Raw genomic sequence first — 18,010 nt, 5'->3', positions numbered from 1 at the left:
TAAAGTTTTGGTGGTTTCATCTCAAATGAAATTTAGGAATAGCATTACTCAGATGATTACAGAAGAGAAAGGTCATCTGTCTATATTTATTCATCTGTCCCTAAGGACATTAAAGATCCTCCATTGCAACATCCAACTGGTTCTTAAATGATTCAGGGATTTTGCCTCCATTATGGGGAATTTTTTCCATGATCACAATGAGTGAAGAACTCCTTGACATCAATTCTCTACTTGCTTTCAACAAGCTTGAAACTGTGGAAGTTTAAAGTAGTTTTCTGGATTTAGCTTTTCCATAGCACTTAGATACACTAATTATAATGTACAATGATTAAGCTGATTCCTCAAATTTATAGTATCTACTCAAAATGCAGTTACTTTGTTTTGCAGTTGATAAATGTCAAGAATGATACAAAATTTGAAAGCTACAAAAGGACCCTTAAAATCCAAAAAGGAAAAATTATAGTGTAGAAATTTATATTTGTGATATGCACACAATCAGATCTTTGAATCCTGTTTCTGCTTGCCTTGATGGTTACAGCAACTGCTTACAATTTAAGATAAAAAATAGCAGAATCTGAGACTGGTGGGTAGAATTCATTATCTGCCCTCCAAAAATCAAGGTGCAATTCAGATAAGCTGACTTTATTTCCACACTTTAGAGCTCTTGCTAATGGCCTCATGCTTCTGTGACATATGTTGCCCTTCTATTGTGCATTCAAATCACATTTGGAGCAAAATGCTCACATTTGGCCTCAACTTAATCACTCAGTCAGCTAACTCAATCTTCTCATCAACTATGGTCCAAAATTGCCTCTTGGACGTTTAAATATTCTAACTTTATCAGCGCTGCAAACTGCTTGAAGGGGTGACATTATCACCAAAAAATATCAAGATAATTAAGAGATTTAATAACACAAATCAAAGAATTGATAAGAGTTGTTGGAGAGCAACAATTCCCTCTGGTGGCAGTATTATGGACCAGATCAAACCGTCTCAAAATATATTAAAAGGATAGTCTAGATCCTCTTATTTTAAAGGTAAGTGCCAGGCGTTGTGTTCTGGATGCAACTTGATTGGTCAAACTCCCACTCTTGAATCAAAACACACTTTATTGAGATGCTATAGGTAGACTACAACAAAAGAAAGATTGGAATAACAACTCTATTGGAAAACTTAACAGAATAATAGATTACTTAACTACTAAACAGTAACTGTTCCAATATAGTACCATCCTTAAATACACCCTTGGCAAAGGCAAATTCAGTAAAATAGATTGTCCACTTATAATTCTTCAGTCCAGGAGGAAAAACATTATGAGAAAACTCTGCAAGAGTGACCAGCAGTGATAGATGTACTGCCACGTCCAAATCCAGCTTTGAGACCCCAGCAATTGCTACTGAAAAACTAAAACTAAAAATCCTTGTTTTATGGGAGCTCAACCCCACCCATTCAGGCTGCTTCTATTGTTCCAACTTCTTTTTAAAAACCCCAAGGCCTCACAAGCCAGTTACTTTATTGGCTTTGAAGCAGATCTCCCGGTAACACTATCACAACCTTTCTTCATTTAAAAAAAGGACAAAATACACGTCTTAAAGCCATAGTATCATCACAACAGAGTCCAGAACAAGGAGGTATAATTTTAATATTAGAGCTAGGCCATTCAGAGGTGATGTCAGAAAGCATCTCTTCACACAAAAGGCAGTGGAAATCTGGAACCTTCTTCCCCCAAAAGCAGCTGAAGCTAAGTTAGTTCGAAAGTCAAAACTGAGAGTGACAGATTGTTCACATGACTAAGCTTCCATTCTTTGTATTCTCTTAGTGAGCTCCCTCTGCACCATCTCTCCATGACCTCGACATCCCTTGTCCAATAAAGCATTCAATACTGTGCAAAACTTTCTAAATACCGCTTCACTGATGTTTAGTAGAGATTTAGAATTAGAATTTAAAACAGAATTTTTACTCCATGCTCCTTTTTAAAAAAATGGATCAGAGAACCTCAAGTGAATCACACATTATAGATGAGGAGGATAAATACAGGGATTCAAGGCAGGTAGATTGAGATTATATGTATTTATGAATGATCAAGTCTACAAGTTCATGATCTGCAAACATAGGCACAATGAAAAAAAAATCAAACCAAATATGTTCAGTACTTTAGTTTTGGCACGATAGGGTAACCACTTGTCTTTTAATGTGAGAAACCATGAGCCATATATTTTTATATGTATAAAATAATAGGAGTTGGCAAAAATATCTTTTCTCATTTCTCTACTGCCCAAAAACATTAGAATGTAAATTACTCATTATTTCACAAAACTAATATTTTAATGTTGTCAGCAACACTTTACCACATCCTCAAGAAATGTATCCCTAGGAATGAAGTTCAAGAAGGCATAAAGCAATTATAATGTGCTTGTTAGAGTTTTCTTCAGGGACTCACCATGCTGTGTGTTCTGGCTGAGAATGTTGCTGCATAGCTCTTCTTGACTGATTCCAAGATGTTCACAAACTTCCTCTCTGCTGTAAGGTTCTGGATGCAGAATTTGCTCCACAGTTGAAACCATTGTCTCCAGACTGACTCCCAGTTCAGTTTGTAAGTCTCCCAATTTTAACAGATTCTCCCACTTGACACCCTTTGCTTTTGCTAGTATCTAAACAGCAAAGAGAGTCAAATGTTCAGCATTACATGTGAGATTATTTGAACAGGTCTCCAGCCATAAAATAGCTCAACAAGACATTTAATTTAGCTGGGCCATTTTCTAGTACAATATCTTATAACATCTGTGATACTTTAGCAATTACATGATCTCAGAAAGGGATCTGAAAGAGAATTAAAGACATTTCTTATTTGGTGATAATTGTTTAGACATCATCTTGAAAACAGGCAACATTTTCATTTTTCTTTAGTCTGCAGATGACTTTTGTGCTTTGTGCTAAGTTAAGAAAAAGGTAAGGTGTGAATGGCCTACAACACCTCTTCATTCATATATCAGACACAACAGAAAATAACTGGAAACATAAATATTTCCTGGAAACATAAATATTTCCTGGAAACAGCATTTCCTTACATACCTTTCCAGAACCCTTCCAAGTGCTGACACTTCTAAGAATCTCCCCTTAAATTTTCTCTCTTCTACTTAACAGTCAGAGCTTCTACGCATGACTAAGCTTCCATTCTTTGTATTCTCTTAGTGAGCTCCCACTGCACCATCTCTCCATGATCTTTACATCCATGTCCAATAAAACATTCAAGACTGTGCAAAACTTTCTAGATACCACTTAACTGATGGTTAGTCAACATTTAGAATTAGAATTTAAAACGATTTTTAACCCATGCCCCTTTATAAAAAAAAATGGATCAGCGAATCACACATTATTAGTGAGGAGGAACAACAAGTTTCTGGCTGGAGGGCCGGCTCAAGGCTACCTTCAATTTCAGATTTCCAGAATGTTGCAATCCATGATCTACATATGAAAGCATCATAACTTCTGAGCACCATAAATTCATAAATAATGTAAAAAGAATATGAAGCACCTTGCAAAATATTTCTACTGGGAATGGAAAAGTCCACTATGTGTACCTGTACAGGACATTTGCCACTTCAATGTGATGTCACTCTTGAATACATGGCACCTTCAGGACAATTTGTGATGGTCCAAAGTGACATTGTCATGCCCTCAGTAATACACCAACAAGTGTGATAGGATCATTAACCCCAATGATAACAACTACGTGATATTAACTCAGCATGTCCAGATATGAACAAATCAGTACATTGGTAACACAGTGTGGAGCTGGAGGAACACAGCAGGCCAGGCAGCATCAGAGAAGCAGGAAAGTTGATGTTTCGGGTCGGGACCCTTCTTCAGAACGTCCTTTCTGAAAAAGGGTCCCGACCCAAAATGTCAACTTTCCTGCTTCTCTGATGCTGTCTGGCATGCGGAGTTTCTCCAGCTCCACACTGTGTTGTCTCTGACTCCAGCATGTGCAGTTCTTACTATCTCTAAATCAGTACATTGACAAGGTTTCAATAACTTCATACATCCCTCCCCCAGCAGAATCCTCAAGGATTTGTCTAGCTAGTCTTGAAATTCCACTGAGTAATGATGGAACTGTCAATTGCCATAGGATAAATGTGCAGTGCCAGCTTTCGGTTGGTAGTGATCTGCATGATCTGACACTGATGGTGAATCACACCCTGAAACAAGAGAAACCTGTGCAAGTTGTCTGTAGTCTCCCAGGGAGGACCTCATTCAAAGGCACTCATTGCCCAAGTAAGGGACTAACCATAAGTAAGTGGAGGCCAGCTGAAAGCTACTTCTCTGTCTTTACTGACTGATCCCACCATACCTTCCCTCAGTTGTGACGAACCCCCACTCCTCCAAAATCACTTACCTTTGGCCTCGGTCACTCTGTTTCTTGGGCCTCCAATGAATGTATTTCCTCCAGCAGCCTTTATCCCCCAAATGGCACTGCTGAGCAGAAGATAATGCCTCGGATTGGTCAGCAGTTCTGAGCAGGTGGGTCTTTCTGCCCTTAGGGTCTTGATCCCCAGGATGGCACAGCAATGGCCTGTAATTTGGAAAATTATCCCCATTGGAGGCAATACGGATTTCCCACTGGCTCTCCAGCTAGTGGCCAAGAGACTCCATCACCTCCACAAAATTCCTTGCTCAGACCAACTACTGCAAATAGAAAATTTAGACTCATGTCGCAAGACAACTGAGTGCAATGATATTAAAATAATGTCCAGATTCTCCAGTGTCCAGGTGATCAGAGGCCAGACATCCCCTGCTACAGATCACCTCAGAAGTCCCACACCGACTTGCCAGGAAGTTGAACTCCTCATTGGCAATTCTTCTGCGCCCTGGACCATATGGAAAATACCCTGATTCTGAATTAGAGTTAGAGAATTTGGACTGTTTTGACTTACTTACCTGGATAGTTACCCAGGAAATATTAAACAAGAACAAACTCAAGTCCAGTTCCTGTCTACATATGCTATTGTCCCCTGTTCACTCACAAAAAATCCCCGACTCACCTATTGATCCTAACTAACCACACCCCTGACCTGGCCTACTGCAACTACTCCACTATGGCACATCCTCTGCCCCTCCCGACCCCTGCCCCAACCACCACCCTACCCACCCCTCACTCATTCCTACTTAGATAGCATTATCCCTCTGACAGCTTACCTCTCTGGCCCTGCCCTCAGAAACGGCTGGAGAAACTCAGTAGATCTGACAGCATCTGGAGAGAAAGCAGAGTTAAGGTTTCAGATCCAGCTCTGGACCTGAAATGTTAACTCTGCTTTCTCTTCATAGATCCTGCCAGACCTGGTGAGTTTCTCCTGCAATTTCGATGATCCACTTCAGCCCCGTCCAGTTGTCCCCAACATTACGGATACCAGTCTTCAGTTCATGAATTCACTCCATGTGATATCAAGAAAAGGTTGGAGACACTAGATACTGAAAAGTCTATGGGCCGTGACAACTTTCAGGCAGAGTACTGAAGACTTGTGCTCCAGAGCCTGCTGCTCCCCTAGTTAATCTGTACCAGTACAGTTACAACATTGGCATCTACATGGCAACGTGAAAAGTTGCCCAGGTATTTCCTGTACACAAAAAGCAGGACAAATTCAACCCAGACAATTATCACCCCATCAGTTTACTCAGTAAGGTGATGGAAGGTGTCAAAGATGAATTAATAAAAGTTCTGATTTTGTTTCAGATTTCCAGCATCTGCAGTTTTGTTTCTTTTTAATTTTTTTACCTCTTAAAAAAACTATCCTCTATAGTTTTCAAAGAAATGTATAGATATTTGAACCTCATTTGGAAGATCCCTCAGAAAAACTGGTGGAAGTTAAACTTGTAAGTTTTTTTGTCTGATCAGGATCAGAATTAGGGTTTCCAATCCTGACTAGACGATCTGGGCCAATGCTTTGTGTCTACATTTTTACCTCTTTCATATCCAATTTGTCTATTTCCATCTTGATTGTTTCCTGATGTTCCAATCCATTTAAACAGTTAGTTTGGCTTAGAAGAAAACTCGACAAATCTACTCCAATTCCAGTAACTGGTTTGAGTGATGGGAATTGGTATTAGTGAATACTTAATCATGTTTCACAATACATAATGCAGTGAGATTAACATTTAAGCTAAAGTGCCTTAAGAATAATGGCCAAGAATTTGCAGAGCCTTTGACTGTAAATGTCAGTGTTCACACTCGTTAGCCTGCTGAAGCTGACCACAACTTCAGAACTCAGTGCAAACACATATGAGCCCAAAAAGCCTGAAGGTGCAATCTTGTCATTTTGTCAGTGCCTCACCCTAGGTTACACGGTTAACTACCCTTCGCACCCAAAACCGGTGCGCAAGCCACGCAACACTCTGAACCAACAGTAAGTGGTGTCAGCTAATATACCATAAACTTTCATTTTTCTACTCTGTTAGTTTTAGATATGCCATATAGGGTTCAGCCCAATTTAGTGAAGTGTAACAGAGTTTTAAGTGGTGACTGAACTATATACTGTTGCTGGACAAGCAATCTGTCCCAGAAGAAATCAAACTGTGACATGTTATTGAGTGTCTTCATTTTGATCAATCATTAGATTTTTTGAACATTCTTTTAAAAATTAAGCATTTTTCATATATCACCTTCTACCTTCATCCTATGTATATAACCCAGTCTCTATAACTCTATAATTTCTTTTTTGATAACTGATTACTTGTGCTTTATATTTCCTGGATAGCTCTTCGTGGAAATTCTTTATAGTGATTGGCTGCTTGGACAGCATGACTGTAACTCAATGCTGTGAATTTCATCAAACTGTGCTTAAATCAATTAAACATCAGGAGGGCTCAATCAGAGAAGCTCTCAGCGCAGTCCCTTTGAGAGCAGCAATGCTCTTGCTTTGTTGCTGACTGCAACATTTGGGTCATTATTTCTCTACTAGCATTATTTTGCAAGGGTTCTTTATTTTCTTGTACCTTCACTTGCATCTGCACACATATAATGTTCTCAAATGCATTTTTATTCTTTCTTTCTCTTAGGTATCCTCGCACTGTTCACTGCTTCCTAACCTGTTCACAGACTCTTATTGTTTTGACTACTAAGGTTCATGAGAGTGCCCTGGAGCGACTTGCTCTTCAGTTTTTTTCCCTCTCTCCACATGGGGAAGTACTTAATTTACAGTCACTTTCTGTCAGTGCTGCCAAGATCAAAAATTTCCTTCGCTGGGAATCACCAGTCTCAACCCACATTCCGCTATGCTACCACATTGCTGTCACATGGCACAAATTCAAATTAGCCTCCTTGGCACTGTATGCTTATGAATGTTAGGAGCTCCCCAGAGATTGGCTAAATTCACTAGCAGCGATTTAAGTACAGTATTTTTCACAGAATTATTTTAAAACATCCCTTTTAGTCATTTCTAATAGAACCAGAATAGTCAGGGTGAATGTACAGAAGGTTTACAACAGTAACTGTGATCTTTAAAATAACATGACAACATATTCTCTTCCTGGCAGCATTCAAAGTAGGCATGCACAACAATATAAGAAACATTATATTTATGTTGTTTTTCATCATGCATCAGATGTCACACATACAGTCCATCTAAAATAAAGTTCTAGGCTGAAACTGGGGTATTGGTGAAGCCACAACTAGAGTTCTGTGTTCAGCTTTGGTCCCCATATTTAAGAAAGGATACATTGGCATTGGAAGCCATCGGCTTGATTCCTGAGATGAAGGGTTTGACTTATCACAAAAGTTTAGGTTTTTATTTATTAGAATTTAGAAGAATGAGGGGTGAATTTATTGAAACTTAGAAGATTTTGAGAGGGCTTGATAGGATAGACATTAAGATGATGTTTCCACTAATGGGGGAATTTTGAACTACAGGAACAAAGTTACAGAATAAGTGGACGCTCATTTAAAACTGAGATGCAAAGAAATTTCTTCCGTGAGGATAGTGAACTTCTGGAATTCTCTATCAGAGAAAGTCGTGGAGGCTCGATTACTAAAAGTAGTTTTAGAGAAGGCAGATAAAATTTTCAAATTTTGGAGAATTGAGGGCTATGAGGAGCTGAACGAAAGAGGAGTTGAGATCTGTGGCAGGTCAGCCATGATCCTACATAATGGCAGAGCAGGCTTAAGAGCTGACTGGCCTACCACTGTTCCCTTTTTTATGTTATGTTCTTGGGAAGAAAGGAAATAAAGACAACCATAAAGAAAATGGTAGTCAAAAGTCAGAATATGCATCATTTAAATAACTTTGGTAAGGATACTTTTAAAAGAAGAAAATCAGGCTTCTCATTTCAACCAGTGTTTAATTGCTGGTAATTAGATTTGAGGCCTTTAAAGGACATAGCTTCAAGTGACAAAGTAATAAGCTGTATTTAGCATGGCATGGTGCTCACAGCCCGAAATAAGCAACACAATATGCATCCGCTCATAAGTTTCTATGCACATGACAAATTCCACCTGCCCGTAAACACTATTTGATGTTTCTCATCATGCTTTAATGTTGATATTTACATTTTAAAAATAATATGGCAACATTTATTCTACAATTTCAGTCAATAGCTATGACCCACCATTATGCAGTCACATATCATGGCCACAAGGTGGTAATGATGAACAGGACCTGCAACCTCTCCCAATGGTGCTTCCTGACCCTACCCCGTTGTCCCTGTCTTTGCAGCCTCTTCCAACCTTGTCTCTACTCTTGCACAGGCTGCTGTCCTTGTGCACATCATTCTCGTACCCTTGGCTCCTTCACCCCACTTTGCAGTTTTGCCATTCAGTACGCACTAATTCTTTATATCTCCTTTGTACCGCCATTCCTCTCCATTTCCCTCCCAACATTAGTTCTGGTTTTCGGTCTACAATCGCATAACTCAGGTTGGTCTTCATGCACTTGTCACTCAGCAAAAACCTCTGCCCTGGATCTTTCTTACTTGATCATTTTTCAAATAGACATAGTCAGAAATCACACAACACCAGGTTATAGTCCAACAGCTTTATTTGAAAACACAAGCTTTTGGACCCTCAGTCCTTCCTCAGACTCACTAGCACCCGAAGAAAGACCGAGGGTCCGAAAGCTTGTGATTTCAAATAAACCTGTTGGACTATAACCTGGTGTCGTGTGGTTCCTGACTTTGGCCACCACAGTCTAACACCGGCACCTCCACATCACGAATAGATTTAGTCACTGTAGCTTCTGTTTCTCTGCTTTTAGCCACATTACTCAGCATACACCTGATCTCACAGCCTCCTAGCCCTGTTATTCATTTAAGCTTTGGTGCACACTATGTGTTCCTGCCTCCTGTTTTCCTCATGTCACCATGTTGGTCCATGCTCAATATCATACAAATAACATTCTTCAGTCCCAACCAGTCTCCAATCTATTCTTCAGCCAGGCTTCCAAGTCAGCATTCAGCCTCCTCTATGCTGGGGAAACGAAGCGTAGACTTGGCGACCGCTTCGCAGAACATCTACGTTCTGCTCGCAAAAAAGACCATGAACTACCTGTTCCCTGCCACGTCAATGCACCACCCTGCTCCCTGGACAACATCTCTGTCTCTGGCTTGCTACAGTGTTCCAGTGAAACCCAGTGCAAGCTGGAGGAACAGCACCTCATTTTCCGCTTGGGGACCCTACAGCCCTCCGGACGAAATATTGAGTTCAATAATTTTAGGGCCTAAACTCTCCCATGTCCCAGCCCCCCACCCCACACACCAGGCCTTGTTACCACATAGCCTGCCACTACCCACCCCCTGTTGTTAGTCATTAACAGTCCCCATTAACAACTATTCACCCTCCCAGCCTGATCATTAGCAACTCCTTTGTCTGTCCAACTGTCTTTCTCTCTCTTTGGGGTCTATCCTATCGTTTACTCCCTACCCCACCCACCTCCCTATTTTCTGCATATAAACTGACGTTTTCCCAGCCACCATCAGTTCTGAGGAAGGGTCACCGGACCCGAAATGTTAACTCTGTTTTCTCCTCCACAGATGCTGCCAGACTTGCTGAGCTTTTCCAGCAACTTTGTTTTTGTTCCTGATTTACAGCATCCGCAGTTCTTTTGGTTTTTATTTAGCATTCAGCCCAGTTCCTCACCTAGATCTGGATTTGATTCCCCTCATCTACATTGCTTCCGACCACTGCATTCAAATCTTCTCTCCAAGGAAAATAGGTCCAAATTCTCCCAACTTTCCTCATAACTGAATTGTCTAATCCCTGGAACCTCTTCTGCACTCTCTCCAATGCATCGACATTCCTCCTACAGTGTGGTGCCCTGAGCTGTACACAATACTCCAGGTGAGGTCTAACCCCTGTCTAATATAAGTGTATCAAATACTGTTCTTTTACTGTATATCCTTATTTATGAAGCCTAGAATACTGTATGCTTTATACAGGCAGCAGTGCTAACCACTGAGCCACTGTGCCGCCATTCAGAAATCACACAACACCAGGTTATAATCCAACAGGTTTATTTGAAAACACAAGCTTTCAGACCGCCAGTCTTTCTTCGGGTGTTAGTGAGTCTGAAGAAGGCTTCAAAAGCTTGTGTTGTCAAACAAAGCTGTCACACCCCTAGGCCCGAAACGTCAGCCTTCCTGCTCCTCTGATGCTGCTTGGCCTGCTGTGTTCATCCAGCTCTACACCTTGTTATCTCAGACTATAACCTGGTGTCATGTGATTTCTGAATGGCAGCACAGTGGCTCAGTGGTTAGCACTGCTGCCTCACAGCGCCAGGGACCCGGGTTCGATTCCACGCTCGGGCGACTGTCTGTGTGGAGTTTGCACGTCCTCCCTAGTGTCTGCGTGGGTTTCCTCCGGATGCTCCGGTTTCCTCCGGATGCTCCAGTTTCCTCCCACAGTCCAAAGATGTGCAGGCTAGGTGGATTGGCCATGCTAAATTTCCCGTAGTGTTCAGGGATGTGTAGATTAGGCGGGTTATAGGGGGTTGGGCCTGGGTGGGATGCTCTGAGAGTCGGTGTGGACTTGTTGGGCTGAAGGGCCTGTTTCCACACTGTAGGGATTTTATGAAGTTTATTAGCAGCTTTCTCTACCCCTTCTGCAACCTTTAATAATTTCTGCACATAAACACCCAGGTCTCACTGATCCTGCAAACCTTTTACAATACTAGCCTTTATATTATACTGTCTCCCCATGTTCTTATGTTCTTTGTATCAAATGACTCACCTCACACTTCACTGCATTGAACTTCAGCTGCCCCCTAACTTCCCAAACCACCAATATGCCAAAATCCTTTAGAAGTTCTATACTGTCCTCCTCAGTTTACAATTCTCCCAAGTTTTGGTTTGTCGGCAAACTTTGAAATTAGCTCCCAGCCCAAAATTGGATCATTTATATATATTAGGAAAAGCAAGGGTCCCAATGACACCCTGGAGGACCTCCAATACAAAACTTTTGGCCCCCTTCCTCTGAGGAATTGCCAGACCTGCTGAGCTTTTCCAGCAACCTCTGTTTTTGTTTCTGATTTACAGCATCTGCAATTCTTTCAGTTGAACTGACTGGTCTATAAGTTCTCTAGTGCTCCCTCACCATGTCCCCCTCCAAGTCCAGGGACAACTGAAAGATTGTGGTTAATGCCTCTGCAATTTCCACCCTCACTTTCCACAAGCATATATCTCATCCGATCCTGGTGTCTCATAAACTTTAAATACCAACAACATATCAAATACTTCTTCCTTATCAATTTTAAAGCTTTCCAGTGATGGAGTTTCCGCCTCTGTAACTATGTACTGGGCAGCATTTAATCCATTTGTAAAAATCGATGGAAGTATTTATTTAACACCTCAACCATCATTCTTGAATCAAGTGTAAATCCCCTTTTTGGCGCCAAATCAGCCCTATTCCTCCTTTTGCCACCCTTTTCAGTGTTTAATGTTGATTTTGGAATTCCGTTTTATGCTAGCTTTCAGTCTTTTTTCATAAACCCTCTTTGCTCTTGTATGTGCTTTATCACATTCTTTCAAAACCTTCTGCATACCGCTTGATTCTTTTTTGATTCTCTCCTGTGACATGAGCATGGCTGGCCAGCATTTATTGCCCCTCCCTAGTTGCCATTGAGAAGATGGTGATGACCTCCAACAACCACAATCATGTTCATATGAAGAAACCAACTGACTTATAATCCAACACCTTTCAAAGGCACACTTTTTATTTCTATCTCCTTTGTCATCCAGGGAGTTCTGGAATTATTTCTCCGATCTTCCTCTTTTGAGAAATTAACCCTTGCTGTGCAAACATCCATTACTTGGGCAGACAACTATTTTAGTGATAGTGAATGGGTGTACATTTTTAGCATGTTTAAAAAATTTAGATGTGGAAAGACAAACGAATATAAATTACACACCAAGTCACTGTTACCTCATGTAAATAACTGCTGACAAATTACATTGAGAAGAACTAGTTAAATGATCAGCTGGTCGTTTTCTTGTCTGGTAATAATGGTTTAGCTAAGAATGTTGATCAAGACATTCCGACAATTTCCTGTTTCCACTGTGTGTATAAAGTCCACTGGAAAATATAGCATTTTAATATCACATATAAATGATAAACAACTAACAATGCACCATTCCTTCAGTAAAATACCAAAGAAGGGAAATGGATAATTTTAAAGATTTGTGATATGATCTTTTCTTAAAGATTGATTTTGTAACAACGTTTATTATTTTAAATTTAATTTACAAGCAGAATTGCAACAAACAGATTCCTTTTTGATTGCTGTTCCTACATGTACGATGCTGTTTATAAATTACAAAATTTTGACAGATATATCCCACACATCCACAGCAACCATGCATCATGCTCTGTTGTACATTGTAGGGATCTACAGCACAGAAAAAGGTCCTGCTGCCCCTGCACCGATCAAACCTATCACCTAACTATTCTAATGCCATTTTCCAGCACTTGGCCCATATACTTTTATACCTTGGCATTGCCAGTGTACATCTAAATACACCTTAAATGTTATGAGGGTTTCTGCCTCTACCACCCTTATAGGCAGTGAGTTCTAGATTCCTAACACCCTCTGGGTGAACAGGTGTCTTCCTCGCACCTCCTCTAAACCTCCTGCCCCTTTCCTTAAATCTATTCACCTTGGTCACCAGACATCAGGAAAAAGGAAAACAAACTTACCTTTGTTGCAAGTCGACATTCCACAACTCTGATATTGTAATGAGCTGTTGCAGCTTTATTCATTTCTATGCAACTGTTCGCGATCACAAACACAGCTCCTTTTGGAAGTTTTACGTTGATGGTGCGAAGTGGGTTGAATTCAATCAACTTGGCCTATGAAAAATAAAGTGGCAAATTATACAGATGACTCGGGTGCATTGTCTGGCAAATAGATTCAGGGCACCCAGCATAGGAATCCAAAGTTATGGAGTCCGCAAAATTATGTATACCTCTAATGTAGTAATGTCGTTTGATTAATGGTTGCTTTGACCCCCATCCACTCAGTTGGCAACTTGAGTGCAAAGTAAATAATTGATTTTTCACTAGGCATTGTCCAGTTGGTTGGTAGCAAAAGGTGGTTAGGTTGCTTACATTCAAAAAAACATTCAAAATTATATGATGATTCCATAAAGATGTTTAAAATTGAGAAGATCAAAAGAGACCACTTCCATTGAGGGACAATCTCTAATATAGGTGCAGAAATAAAATATTAAATACAAGTGATTTAAGAGAGCAGGAGAAATTTCCTTTCTTCACAGACTATATCGAGGTTGGGAAATGTCAGTGATTGAAACTGGGAACAAATTAACATTTTATATACAGGTTAGATATAGAGGGCAGAAGGGAAAGAAGTAAGGGATATATAAAAAGTACATTGATGGAATGAGAATCATTGCTCGTATAGAGTATTGACTGTGCAACAAATTGTTTGTTGTGATTTGTTTATACCTCCATTTAAATACAAGCAGCCTCAGCACCCATGAGATACAGCAGAGTTACCACTGCTCTTTGTTTTCTAGTTGTGCTTCCTGGAAATTGTATGCATATTGATGTGAAAGCAAGATTGAGCTGAGCGGTAATGTCATCTTCAGTCAAACAGCCTCCCACACACACAATGGGCTCACGTAAAAAGAATACATATTCGAATTAGGTATAGGATGGAATCACCACCACAGATTAAATCAGCATCATCCGTGGAAAGAAAGAACGTTTTGGAGCTGATTTTCACCACAGAAAGCTTCTCCGTTGCGGTGAAAATGGCAGAAGATATGAGAAATCCTAAGTCCCACCTCTGAACCCAGCATTTGCCATTGTCGTAGGGGTGGTCCAAAGGTTGTGCATGAGCATTTCAGGAAGGTTGCCTCCATTTGAGCCAGGTATTAAAGACTCTGCTGTCTGGATTTAAAGTAAGAGCAGGTCTGTTCTCAGGCTATTTCTTTTGGATAGCCTGCGTGCCCCTTTGGAGAGGTGGGGTACTCATGTGAATATGCCCCAAGAAACCTTGGAGGGAGTTCAGTTATAATTTCAGGGTGGAAGGGAATCAGATGCTCTTTGGATTGGAAGGCATAATAAAGGTTGTGAGTAAAATGGCATAAACCCACTGAAACTGTCCAATCTGCTGAGAGCTGCCAAGTGTGTCAATAAGCATTGACCTTTCAAGAACTGTCAACACCTGTCAAAGGTTGTTTTTATGAATGACCGCTCAATAAAATGTAGTCTGCACTATCGAACTTTTTAAGTAATTGGCCTCCATTTCTTTTCTGTTTGCATGGGCACTTGTGTACACAAGGTGGGAAAGCGTGGTGGATGGAAATAAGCACTAAATTGGCACCAGAGTATAACAGGCAGTAGCGGTGGGAAGAAGATTTTATATGGCATAGGTTGGCATGGATGGGACAAGAAGATGAGTGGAATGATTAGGATGTGAGGGGTGAGGGCTTATGGAATTTATAAATTTTATTCTTTTATTTAATTTTTGAACACAGTGCTTGAGCACCAAGGCAGGCCTTCTTCCAGTCTGCCTCAGGAACTGGCAGGTCCTCAGCTACTCCTGTGTCACTTGGTCTGACTTCCAATTCAGACCAGCTCATGACAGCAGACTGAAATTGTGGTGTGTGGTAGGCCATTTTTAAAGGTCGGGTTCACAGAACTAGAATTCTCAAAGCTGGGGCTCGAGTGTGGGACTTTGTGCAGAACTGGGAAAAATATGTTTGTCTTTTCCATATGTCCCTATTCTTCTGAATTTAAGTAAAAACATTAGAAAAGAATCAGGTCTATTATGAGTACCTGCGATGAACAGTGTAACATTTACAATTGACCCAACATTCCACTCCATGTGATTTACATTGTATGTTTGAAGATCTTGTATTGCCTGAATCTCAACGAAAACGTAAGAGAGAAACACTATGATTGCTTGGGCCTCAGACTATGTTATTGCCAACTGCAGCAAAATTTGCCAAGTCTGGTAGATAATAACTTGTCAGCAGTAGCATTCCTACTGAGAATATCCCTGTTGCATACCTACTGAGCATGAAATTATATTTCGCTCAATTATTAATACTGAAATTATGATTAAAAATACTGCTGCCAATTCTGCAGTTCATATCAACATTACTATATTTCAGCATAAAGTGTATTCAGAAAATATGACGTCCCATTTACAAATACTGCACACTACAAAAGACCTATTGATAAATAAAAGTGATCAAATGCAATTTTATACAAATATATGAAGTTCTTAAAAATATAGTTTTAAAATTACATTTTGCCCAACAAGAAGTTACTGTGAAGTTCTCATAAATGGACTAAAACTTAATGCAAGCTATCCTATAATGGACATTATTCTATATATTCAAGCAAGCTCTGCATATATAGAATTTTCTTTTCATAGAATCGTTACTGTGTAAGAGCAGGCCATTTGACCCATCAAGAACACACCAACCCTCCAAACAGCATCCCACCCAAACCTACCCACCTACCCTATCCCAGTAACCCTGCATTTCCCACGGCTAATCCACCTAGCCTGCACATCCCTGGGCACTATGGGCAATTTAGCATGGCCAATCCACCTAGCCTGCATATCTTTCGGCTGTGGGAGGAAAACCACGCAGACACAGGGAGAATGTGCAAACTCCGCACAGACAGTTGCCCAAGGCTGGAATTGAACCCGGGTCCCTGGCGCTGTGCCACCATCCCACCCCTGTCCTTCAAAAATCATCAAGCAAAACTCTAGACATCTACCCCTGTTCAAAACTAATCGGGCACTCTCACTAAATGTCATTCACAGTCCATTCAGAATAGCATGTCTTTCTGAGTATTTGGTTACTTTGGTCTGTGCTTTGCAAATAAAGGAAATGGGTCGGTGAAACAAAAGGGGCAATTGAGTATTTAATTCTTGTGTTGTCCTCTTGGAATACACACATGGCATCATCATCAAATATTCTAATATTTCAAATACTCATTTTCAAATCAGGTACAAACATTGTCAGTGACAAGTATTAAGCATTAAACCTGTAAGTTTCTCTCCAAGCTATATACCATTCTGACTTGGAACTATTCACTCTTACTGAATCAAAATCCTGGAATGCCTTTGCAAACAACATTGAGTGTCTCTGCACCCAAGGACTGCTGTGGTTGAGGCAGCTCTCCAACACCTTCTTCACAGCAAGTAGAGATGGCAATTACCAACAACACCCATTTTTCATGATCAAATTAAAACAAGGCCTAAAAGGGATACCTGCAGAAATTTAACCATCATTGTTCCAACCAAAGCACTCATTGCAACCTTTTATACTGTAAAAGCTATGTTTCAATACAATTGGATAAACAATTGCTAACTTGAGCACTAGCCTTCCTTCAAAGTCTTCTCATATATAGAACTTTATCATAAGTATCCTTCCACTATGTAGCTGTAAAGCATGAGTTCCAATTCATGAGCTTTCATTAACTTCTCAAAGAAATCCAGCAGAATAAAAGAAAATTGTCTATTACTCTCCTTAAAGTTTTGTTATTTAGATTGTGTTATGACATTATGGTTCCAAATGAAATAACTCAAACTGTTAAGTTTCCTGGTGAAGACGGATGAACTTGCTCCCCTTATTCACCCACCCACACTGGTTGACTACAACAAAGGTAATTTATAAAGCATCCCTTCCCTTGAGGATACCTTTCTCCCTGATCAAAATGAACTTATTTTTAAGAGAAGCCAATTTAACCAGACTTTCTTGAATTATCATAAAGTGAGTTTATTAATTAAGAAATGTGAAAAGCAACAGTAACAGAAAACACAGACTTGAAATAAATGGAGATAAAAGTTGAGAAAATAAATATGTAGATCAATCGTTGAATTACTTGCGAAAAGAAGTAGTTGCTGCTATTAAAGTAGAGGTACTGGCAGCATTGACATTAGTAGTTGAACAGTCAGTTTCAAAAGTCTTGGTTTTTGTAGGCTGATTACAGCTCCTCCATCCTGATTCCTCCTCGTAACAGAGAGTAAGAGAGGGTCTTCCTTTACATACAACATAGGGATAACTAGGGACAATTTTTCGACTATAAATTTCACAGCAAGCTAATGGTCAAGCCCAGGAAAGTACACATGACAGCATTCAGTCCCACTAATCCACTCCAGATTATAAACTAGCTTTTTAACCCTATTTTTCTGTAAATTCTTGGAGAGCGATACAGACTTTTCTGCAAGAGGTGGCGCTCTGCTGAGAAGGGTGAGACGGTCACCTGCTTCATTGCTTCTTCTTAAATCTCTCCCTGTTTGAAGTTTCCCTGACAATTTACCGGTGCAATATTCCATGGGCTTCCCACAAGTCTTTGCCAGACAGTCACTGAATTTAAAGCCACAATTTTTCTGTAGCCATCCTTCTTTTAAGTAGTACAGATTTTGGAATTAAAAGTTTAAAATGTGCAAGGACTCTGACCAGTCATTGATTGCTTGCCACATAATACTTCAAGGCATTTGTTCACTGCAGTTATTGTGTATAATGAGTTTTCAAATTGCCAGATGCT

The 18,010-nt window shown here is 40.2% G+C and overlaps 1 protein-coding gene across 1 annotated transcript in view; it reads right to left on the bottom strand.

Moving 5' to 3' along the window:
• galk2 (galactokinase 2) overlaps nt 1-18,010 on the bottom strand; it is a 115,364-nt gene that overhangs the window by 31,068 nt on the left and 66,286 nt on the right. Inside the window, exons 7-8 of the mRNA XM_048615834.1 lie at nt 13,175-13,327; nt 2,441-2,651 (exon numbers count right to left, since the gene is read on the bottom strand). Of these exons, the coding sequence (XP_048471791.1) occupies nt 2,441-2,651; nt 13,175-13,327 (364 nt within the window). The remainder of the gene's footprint in view (nt 1-2,440; nt 2,652-13,174; nt 13,328-18,010) is intronic.

Source organism: Rhincodon typus, chromosome 33 (assembly GCF_021869965.1).
Source record: "Rhincodon typus isolate 14 chromosome 33, sRhiTyp1.1, whole genome shotgun sequence".
NCBI lineage: Eukaryota > Metazoa > Chordata > Chondrichthyes > Orectolobiformes > Rhincodontidae > Rhincodon > Rhincodon typus.
This window is presented reverse-complemented; position numbering and strand designations above follow the sequence as displayed.